Source organism: Sinocyclocheilus rhinocerous, unplaced genomic scaffold (genome assembly GCF_001515625.1).
Source record: "Sinocyclocheilus rhinocerous isolate Xijiao unplaced genomic scaffold, SAMN03320098_v1.1 scaffold936, whole genome shotgun sequence".
NCBI classification, from domain to species: Eukaryota; Metazoa; Chordata; class Actinopteri; order Cypriniformes; family Cyprinidae; genus Sinocyclocheilus; species Sinocyclocheilus rhinocerous.
The window spans coordinates 323,361-334,370 of NW_015662583.1; the positions used below are offsets into that span (position 1 = coordinate 323,361).

Genomic DNA, 11,010 nt, shown 5'->3' on the forward strand with positions numbered 1-11,010 from the left:
AGACTCATTTTGGATAATAAAGTTTATTGTTAAATTGTTAAATGCCCTGCCTCCATCACATATCTTTGTCACATCATTATAAGTGTTTGATCACCACATTTGAGTGAGTGTTTATGTATACAGTATATATTGATTATGTATATACTGTATTATATATATAGTACCAGTCACAAGTTTGGACACACCAATGGGAAAGTGTCCAAACTTGTGACTGGTACTGTACTATAATATACACAAAGGATATCGGCCGATATATCGATATCGGCTTTTTTTTTGCTCCCTAATATCGGTATCATATCGGCTCCAATCATTACTCCAGTCTTCAGTGTCGCATGATCCTTCAGAAATCATTCTAATATGCTGATCTGCTGCTCAGTCATTGGTAATAATAATAGTTCTTATTATAAAAATAGTTTCCAAAATTTGTGCATGTATCAGAGTATGTGAGCGGAGTGGAGTGGATTTTTTTGAAAGTCGTGGTTTTCAGTCGCTCCACTACCACTCCATCACGAGCACAATTAATGCCAACAGCCCATAATAGATCTGCATTTGATCAAGAATTCACGCATTACACATCATTGACAGATATGTGGATCACTCAAATCAGAAAGAAGGTGAAGGTTATATAGATGGTGATGGACGAGTGCGGGAGGTGATATCTCAGGCATGTTTGTTTGTAGCATGTGGATACTCAATGCAGATTGGGCGAATTCATGTTTTAAACAGTTTACTGTACAGGTAGTTAATCTCCGCTCTAAACTAATGTGCTGCCTGCTACAACACACAAGCTCGCGCATAACGTACAGATCACGCACACATAGAAACAGTCAGGAGTGCAGAAAATTGTCAATGCTGTCCTAGGGCTGGACAATAATTCAATATCAATATGTATCGCGATATAATTTTTTTCAATAACGGTGATATGATTTTTAAACACTTTTCCGATATTTCGATATACATTACCAGTTTCCCATACATTGATTTATTTGTGCCGTTTGACTTCGTTGAATAAACATGAGCACTGCACGTTTCAAAATCAAAAAATGTCGCGGGTGTTTTATATAAATGTATCTGTGAAGGGAACCGACTGTCTTCAGAAAAGTTTCGATGGCATTTTCATTTGATCTGATAAAGAAGCGTTCATGAGCGGAGCTGCTTTGATTACAGCCATTACTGGAGAAACCGCTAGTTCTATCACTCTAAAAGCGCCTCCTGCTAGCAGAGCTTGTGATATCAATTTTGGCCATATCGTCCAGCCCTACGCTGTCCTGTGATTCATCAGCTTAAAAACGGAAAAGTTACAGCATATTCTTTCTGTTTCTGAAGTAACTACAACCCTCTTCGCCATAGTAGAGAGACGCTGCACAGACAAGTGAGTCAAACAGTCATTTAACACAGACTTGGGCTAACAACTGTAGTGTTCCAATAAATCACGTTAAATCTATTCTTCTAGTATTGTGTATTTATTTTTAGTTTGATAGAAGTTCTGAGTAGAAGTTTGTGATATCTCAAAACATACTGAAATACTTTAGCCGCAAATTTCGTCATGGAGCGAAGGCGGAGCGGAGTGATTATTGAATGCTTGGAGTGCAGTGGAGAAATTGTTGTCTCTCCACTCCGCCACATACTCTGCTGTGTGTATATATGTATATATATATATACACAAGTATATTTATAAATATTTTAATTACTAAAATAATATTATATATGATATTTTGGACCGTCTGAAATCTGAAATGATGTGCTGTTCTCTCTTGTGTGCTCCAGTGTCTGGTGAAACTGTGGCGTGTCTCTCGGATCTCATCCCAAAGCCATCTCAAGCCTCTGTGAAGCCCGTGCCGTTGCCTAGCGACAGCGCTAACATCACTCACGTGAGGCCGTCGTCGCTGAAACAGCCTCCTGCCTTACCGCCGAAGCCATACAGCAGGATACCCAACCATCTCACAGGTGACGCCTGCGCCGCTCCTCCGACTCTCACCGAAACCTTTGCGCAGAACTAAACTCTGTCTCGTCTTCTCTTCAGAGATGCTGGCTCGACTGTCGCCGCCCCTTCCTCCAAAGAAAGTGATGATATGTGAGCCGGCGCCCTCGTTTCCCCTCAAATGCCTACCGTCCCAGGGCTCGCACGCACACACACACACACTCACACACATGCACCCGCAGCAGTACGCCACGTTGCCACTGTCACTGCACCCGCCCAGCCGCATCATAGAGGAGCTCAATAAAACCCTGGCGTTCACCATGCAGAGACTCGAGAGGTGAGCACACACACACACACACACAGTCAGGTTCACTATCCTTGTGGGGACTCTCCATAGGCGTAATGGTTTTTATACTGTACAAACTGTATTTTCTATAGCCCTACACCTAAACCTACCCCTCATAGAAAACTACTGGCAATTTTTGAATTTCATAAAACACAGTTTTGTATGTTTTTTAAGCCTTTTCTTTTACGGGGACACTGGAAGTGTCCTTATAAACCATGTTTACGGATGTCATTATAGACATTTGTGTCCTCATAAACCATATATACCAGTACACACACACACACACACACTCACACTCACTCTAACACACACACAGACACACACACACACACACACACACACACACACACGCACGCACGCACGCGCGCACACACACACACAAACTCACACACACATGCACACACACACACGTACACACGCACACTCACACTCACACACACACACGCACACACATGCACTCGAGCACACACACACACACACACTCACAAACTCACACACACACGCACACTCATGCACGTATACACACACACACACACACAGAGTATTTCATTTTAGTATCATTGACATACTATTATATTATTTTGTTAATATTATGAATTAGATATTATTTTTACATTTTCATGTAAATTTTAGTAAATGTTTTAGTAATTTTGTTGTTTTTGTCATTATGTATGTATTTATTTATTTAAAAAAAAAATGTTTTTTTAAACATTTCTATATAGTATTTATTTGAAATAAAATGTTAATATTGAAAAACTATTGCAACATTTCTAATTTTCATTTAGCTTAATTTGAACCACTAAAATTACTAATTGGAAATAAAATAAAAACTAAAACTAAAACTGAAAAGAAAATAACGGAAACCTAAATAGTACTATTTAAAAAATTACAAAAGCACATAAAATTATTAAAATTTTAACTAAAATTAAAATGAAACTGAAAAAAATAAATAAAAGCTAATTCAAAATATATATAAAACTATAATAGATAAGTAATACTAAAAGAACAGTGTGTGTGTGTGTGTGTGTGTGTGTGTAGCTCTGTACTGCAGGCGGTGCCATCTGTCCTGATGGAGATGGAAGAGGAGAAGGAGAACAGAGATTCAATGCACCAAACTCCTGCCAACACACACACACTCATCACACACACCTTCAACATGCACGAGGAAGAGGACGAGGAAGAGGAGGATGACGACGACTCTCTGTTTACAAGTAAGATATCTGGCGGGAAATACAGCATGTGATGTGTGTGTGTGTGTGTTTACGTGAACTCGTACTGTGTGTGTGTGTGTGTGTGTGTGTGTGTGTGTGCGTGCAGGTACACTCGCTTTAAGAATCTTACGGAAAGATTCGCTGGCGATCAAACTGAGCAATCGCCCGTCGAAGAGAGAACTGGAAGATAAAAACATCCTACCCATGATGACCGACCAGGAGCGGCTGGAGTCCAGACAGCAGATCGGCACCAAACTCACCCGGTGAGGAGACACACACACACTCACACACACACCCACACACACACACACAAGCGCGCGACACACACACACTCAGACACACACGCACGCACGCACTTTAACTCGATGTACTAAAATAATTACAACTAAAACTGGAAAAAAGTAATAAAAGCTATATAGACATATTTAAAAAACAAAATTGGTAAAACTTTAACAAAAATTAAAATGAAAACATTATTAAATTAAAAACTAATTAAAAATATTAATAAGTAATATTTATTAATAATTAATAAAAAAAATAAAACAGTATCTCAATTATACTAAAATAACCAAACAAACGGTTTTTTTTGTCAGCTGAACCCCTTTGATGTTAAATATTTACTTAAAATCCCCCTGAGATTTTAATTAGGGATGCACCGATACCATTTTTTTCACATCCAATCCGATCCGATACCAAAAATTCTGAGTATCGGCCGATACCGATACCGATCCGATACCAGCACTGTTTTTTTTTAATCAATGTAGAATTTCTATACCTCAGTGTGTTGACCTGATCATCACTGTTTTGTGTGTTAAACACAATCTACTAAATATAGACAGCTTCATTTTAAAGAAAAATAACTAATGAAAAAAATATATAATCATAATCTATGACAAAAAATACTATTATAAAATAGGTTAGTGGATAATTCAGCAGCAAAAGTTATTCTAGAAAAATCATGAGTGCACAATAATTTTATAAAATCTAAACATTTAGTGAAATAACATTATTTAGTGGAGAACAAATAAAAGTGAATAAGTGTAGGACTAAATCTGGTAAAATGTTACATTGCTCTTTGTATTGTTGTAAAATACATTTATGAAAAACAAGTAAATATTTATATATAAATAGATACTATAAAATTAAAAGACATTTCTTTTAAATGTATAGCACAGTAATGGAGGCAGCAACATATGATAGATAGGACAGAACAAGAAAGGCTAATAATAATCTTTCATTGCGCAAAAGTATTATAACATGAAAGGCTCCAATACAGAGCGGCACAAAGCGTTTATGCGCATCCCGTGCGCAGAATGATGCACTTGAAGCAACACTGAGTCACAGCGCGCAGCGCTCCGGATAGAAAGCACAAATAGAAGAGATATTGATGCGTAGTATATTATATCTGTGCAATAGTTTATTGAGCCTTTTCTTTTAACAGATTTAAATTTCAGTTACTGTGCTCTTGGAGAGAGTTTCATTGTCTTGACTGTCGTAACTGAACGTGTCACGATCTCGTCCGACCGATATCCGATCCGACAAAAAATGTATCGGATCGGTGCATCCCTAATTTTAATTTTAATAATTTCAATAATTTAACAACACATTTGCATGTTCACAGTTCTCTAAAGTTGGTTAATCATCACAACACGCAAGTGAATAAATCAAACATGTTGTCTTTTTTAATAAGTGTTTTATGTTGATTGTTTTTATTTTTTAATTATTTATTGAAATTTTACATTTGTATTATTATGGAATTAATAATAAACCATTCATATTAAACTCAATTAAATAAACATTTAAATTGATGCACATAGTTTGCAAATAGATGCAAATAATTTGTAAAGTGATTTTTATGTAAATTATTGCATTCAATTGAATGTATTAATGTATATTGAGGCCTGATGATAAAGTCTACAGTGTTTGCACAATGATTTGATTCTGATTCTTTATTAAATGTTTCAGTGAAATATGAATGCATTAGACATGTTTTTTTTTTTGTAATTAATTGTTAGATTCCATAATCAATGCATTAATTTATATTGGTTGGAAGAACATAAAAAAAGAGATATTTTATATATAGTCGCATTAATAACTGTTTTTAATGTTAGTGTTATTTACCCAGTGACATTACCATTTCAGTTCATTATTAACTGCACTATAAATTGCATGTTTTATATTTTAATATCTAGATAATATATATTTTATCGTTATTTCTAATATTTTTATAATTTGCCTTCATTCCTTTGATTTCTTGTAAATGCATCAAAATATTTATCAGAAAATGTTTCCACTTCATTGCAAAAATAATACTTGTAATTAAAAACATAAGGTGTTACAGAAACAGAACATACCTGATTTGAATATGCACACAGAGTTATTTTAAAGCAATAAATTGCTTTATTATCAGATTGGGATGTTTTAATGCTTTTCCATCTGTTTCCAGTCGTCTGAGCCAGAGGCCATCAGCAGAAGAGCTGGAGCAGAGGAACATCCTCAAACGTACGTCTCACACACTGCAGCATGAGTGTCATGAGGAAAGCGTCATGTGTAGTGGTTGACCGATATATTGCCAAGGCCGATATATCGGCCGATATTTGGTATTTTTCAAATATCGGCATTGGCCGATACATTTTTCTGTTTTGCTGATGCGTTCGATGCGGGACTTTTATTTTGAGCACACAGTGTTTGCCGTCTTGTTCGCCGTCGTTGTTAACAGTTCTGTCTTATACGGATAGAAGTCTGTTTAATAATCCGATAGAACTGTTAAACAAGGAATTAAAATGTATACAAAAAGTATTATAACGATTGCTTTTATATTATTAGTAATAGAAAGGCAAACATTATAATACTTTCTCGTTTGCCGTCAGCATTCAGCAAATACGCATTTACATCTTTTAAACAAATCTTTGAATGACTAATAAAAATTTAATTTCACAAATTTTGCAAACTTTTCCAGTTGTGAGATCTTGTGAGGTGTTCATGTGACCTGCATGATCGAGTGTCTGATTCTCTCTCGTTCAGCGCGGAACGAGCAGGAGGAGCTGGAGGAGAAGCGCGAGCTGAAGAAACGGCTCTCCAGGAAGGTGAGAGCCAGAGATCTGCCCCAAAATGTTCCTGTAGCAACCAACTCTTCTGGGTCACGGCACACATTCGATCGGAGTTACGCAACATCTTCAGGAGTGTGTTTCTCTGTGTGTGTGTGTTCAGTTGAGTCAGAGGCCCACCGTGGAGGAGCTCAGAGAGGCCAAGATTCTCATCCGCTTCAGCGATTACGTGGAGGTGGCAGAAGCTCAGGACTACGACCGGCGCGCAGACAAACCCTGGACCAGACTCACTGCTGCGGATAAGGTTCATCTCCATCACGCTGAGCTTCTCTGACCAAATAAAAGCTTGATTGTTTCACTTTAGAAAATTAAGGGATAAATGTTCAATTGTTAGTAGTAGAATTTCACATAAAATAAACACTATATATATATATATATATATACACTGTATATGTGTGACCCTGTTTGTGAAATCCAGGCTTAAATCTTAAAATCTAATTATGAGATAACAAGCATCAAAGTTTGATTTTTTCACTATGATTACAATCTTTGACATGGCCTTACTCAGTCAGTATTAAAGATACAAAGGTTATAATTTTCACAGAATGTTTTAAATCTTTATGAAGGATGATTTTATGTAGATAACAGTAAATCACAAAAAAATGACTTTAGCTGGGTTTTCACAGGCAGGGTCACACACACACACACACACACATATATATATATATATATATTAATAATAAAAATCATAATAATAATTACTATTATTATTATATTATTTATATATTATATGAAGTAAGTACTACAATTTTACAAAAAATAAATAAATAAATAATAATAATATATATATATACACACGGGAAAGAAATTGCTCGTAAATTGATCAATTTCACACATAATTAGAAAGAAATGTCCACACATTGAATTCAACTAAAATTGAAATAAAAAAAGTAGAACAACTGAAATAGTATTTTCTTGTGAAACATACTACAGTAATTTTTTTTATTCACAACTTATATATATATATATAGTGCTACAATTTTACACTTAAAATTTTATATATATACTTTATTCCCATTCTAATTTTTTAATGCTCATTTTTTATTTTACAGTATAATAATATTATTAAAGTAGTAATATTTCTTATTTTGTGAAATTGTTTTGTTTAATAATAAAAATCATAACAATAATTACTATTATATTACCACAATGTGATTTTTTTTTTTAAACGAATTTTGCAGTCCTTCAAAATAAGCACAAAAAATAAAAATGACAATCACAATTTTTATATGGTAAAAAGTTTTTTTCTTCTAAAACTTTCAGCCCTAGACAAACGCGTACGCGTTCAGGAGAGATTTTGTGAAAACACGTTTGCTGAAATAAAATGCTTCTAGTTTAAGGATGAGGTGTTCTTACTAGAAAACAAGAGCAGGATACTAGTAGAAAATCATATCAGTTTAGACATGGACCGGCTGCTCAGATGATCTGTTTGAGCGCTGCGCGGCTGATTTTCATGGGTTTTGAGTTTGGTGTGATTTTGTCTCTCTCAGGCTGCCATACGCAAAGAACTCAACGAGTTCAAAAGCACAGAGATGGAGGTGCACGAGTCCAGTCGACATCTAACCAGGTGAGCAAACACACAAACACATCAGTGTCTGACACGAGTCTGCCGTTAGAACAAGGCTTTTGTCCCCCAAATAATGAAGGCAATATTATTAGCCGATTCCTAATACTGATAATACAGGCATTATTCACTTCAGAAGAAATTGAGTAACTTTATTTTGTTTTTATGCTTTTTTTTTTTTTTAAATACAAATATATAGAAATAAGCTACTATTATTTTAATTTCTGTATGTATGTGTTTTTAACGTTCTAAAGAACACCTTGTATTTTCATGTATTTTTTATCTATCTATAATCATTTATATATTTGTATATATATATATATATATAAACTCATTTTTTATTTTTAACACTACAATATTATTATTAATGCAGTAATATTTCTTATTTTGTTTATATTTTATATTCATGTTTTTATATTTATTTTTATTGATTTCTATATACTATTTATTCTTTAAATTAATACATTTATTCAGCAAGGATGCATTTGCAATATTATAAATGCCTTTGCTCTTTCAAATAAATGCTGTTCTTTTCAACTTTTTATTCATCAAAGAATCCTGAAAAATCAAATGTATGATGGTTTCCACAAAAATATGAAGCAGCACAACTGTTTTCAACATTGATAATAATCAGAAATGTTTCTTGAGCAGCAAATCAGCATATTAGAATGATTTCTGAAGATCATGTGACACTGAAGACTGGAGTAATGATGCTGAAAATTCAGCTGCGCATCACAGGAATAAATTATAATTTAACAGATATTCACATAGAAAACAGCTGCTTTAAATTGTAATGATATAATTTAAAAATAATCACAATTTTTACTCCAATAAATGCAGCCTTGATGAACATGCTTTAAAAAAAAGATAGCCTGGGATTACAAAGATTTGTATTTGAAAGAAAACCAGTTCGAAGGGAGCATAATTTGCTTTTTGGGTTAAAAGAATTTCTTAATATGAAATTCGAAGAGTTTGACAATTAGAGATTAGACTGCACAGAAATTGAAATCTACTCACTTATACACACTATAATCATAGTCACGTACTGCTGATGTTGTTAACATTAACAATTTGAGAATAAAGTGTAACAATAATAATAATTTGTTTGATGTGATATGAGCTAATTCAGATTAAATCAAAATTGGTAGCGCGATTTATTGTAATGCATTTTTCCTCAGTTGGTCAGAACAAACGTGGCAGACTTATTACTTACTAGTTCAGATGACAATATCCGGTGAAAATTCTTATTTGAGTCATATATTCCAAGACGTAGGCTAGAATCTGTAACGAAACACACAGCGTCTTCACAACATGGCGGCGGCAATAATACTACAGCGAGAATAAAAGTTACGCTTTCTTTCTTTGCGTGAACATTTGGGCGGAGATATGCAAATCTTCCCACACAGTGACGTAGACGTGGGGGCGTGTTTAAATGAGGCGTTTTAGGGGGGCGTGGCTGACTCTTAACTTTTATAAAGAATATCTCTTTGGATTTGAGACTTTAGTCTTTGCAACTTTACAGATCTTCTTTATGCACCAAGAGCTTGTAACACTCCAAAGAGAAAGGAAAAATTGAAATCGCATCATATGACCCCTTTAAAATTGTACAAAAATCGCATCACAAAAGACATTCATATTCGTAAACACTAGATTAGTACTTCTAGATTACTAAATGTAAATATGGCTTCACTCTTGGCACTCTGATCAAAAAACAATTATTTAAAATTCTGTTAAAAATGCAGCTCTTTTGAGTTCTGTCAGATTGAATTAAATGGTCAAGCACATTGCATTGTGGGATGGGCATCATGCATGCTATATTGTCATTCTGAAGCGGTCTTGCGTTCTCGGCAGGTTTCATCGGCCGTAGTGCGGCTACAGTCCATCAGTGAACTCTGTCTCTCGTTTGGAGCCGTTCTTCTTTAATGGACACTGAACAGACTCTCTGCTGCTCGTTTTGATCAGGAATCGCACGCAGGAACGCTGGACTCTCGACAGCCCAGTGGACACGGACGAGCTGACGATCTGTCTGTGTACGGATATTTCTGTATATTTTGACAAAAACTGAGATATTACGTGCTCTTCGCCATGAATTTCTCTTTTTGTTTTTTTTTTCCCAGGCGATGGTTTTTAATGCAGCAGACGATGTAGTTGATTTTCTACTTGTAACTGAGAAACTATTCCAGTCCTTTTTAGTTTTCAAAAATGGAAAAGACTTTTCCAATGAGTGCAAACCACATTATTACACACTAAATATAACCGTCTTTAAAGGAACAGTTTGTCCAAAAATGAACATTTGCTGAACATTTCCTCACCCTCAGGTCATCCCAGATTAGGATGAGTTTGTTTCTTCATCAGATTTGGAGAAATGTAGCATTGCATCACTTGCTCACCAATGGATGTGAATGGGTGCCGTCAGAATGAGAGTCCAAACAGCTGATAAAAACATCACAATAATCCACAAGTAATCCACAGCACTCCAGTCCATCAGTTAACATCTGGAGAAGACAAAAGCTGAAACAAATCCATCATTAAGACCTTTTTAACTCAAATACGAGTTCATAATCCACAATAACACTTCCTGCAGTGAAAAAGTGTTCTGGTGTGAATCAGGAGAGAAATCTGCACAGATCAAGCAGCGTTTAAACCGCTCTAAACAAATATTGGATGGACTTTCTCACTGGAGGAATTGTTATGGACTCATATTTGAGTTAAAAAGGTCTTAATGCTGGATTTGTTTCAGCTTTTGTCTTCTCCAGATGTTAACTGATGGACTGGAGAGCTGTGGATTACTTGTGGATTATTGTGATGTTTTTATCAGCTGTTTGGACTCTGAATCTCGGATGCTCTGAGGGAGAGTAAAT

The 11,010-nt window shown here is 35.1% G+C and overlaps 1 protein-coding gene across 4 annotated transcripts in view; it reads left to right on the plus strand.

Annotated features, from left to right (window-relative positions):
- LOC107728128 (phosphatase and actin regulator 1-like) overlaps positions 1–10,457 on the plus strand; it is a 26,900-nt gene extending 16,443 nt beyond the window's left edge. For 3 of the 4 annotated variants that reach the window (XM_016538212.1, XM_016538215.1, XM_016538213.1), the window contains 9 exons: positions 1,768–1,947; positions 2,024–2,258; positions 3,306–3,478; positions 3,585–3,741; positions 5,925–5,980; positions 6,503–6,564; positions 6,689–6,829; positions 8,076–8,152; positions 10,001–10,457. In XM_016538212.1, coding sequence (XP_016393698.1) covers positions 1,768–1,947; positions 2,024–2,258; positions 3,306–3,478; positions 3,585–3,741; positions 5,925–5,980; positions 6,503–6,564; positions 6,689–6,829; positions 8,076–8,152; positions 10,001–10,016 — 1,097 coding nt within the window. In that variant the 3' untranslated portion in view covers positions 10,017–10,457. Of the gene's footprint in view, positions 1–1,767; positions 1,948–2,023; positions 2,259–3,305; positions 3,479–3,584; positions 3,742–5,924; positions 5,981–6,480; positions 6,565–6,688; positions 6,830–8,075; positions 8,155–10,000 lie in introns of those variants that run through there. The other variant, XM_016538214.1, reaches the window with a different exon arrangement.
- The last annotated feature ends 553 nt before the right edge of the window (positions 10,458–11,010 follow it).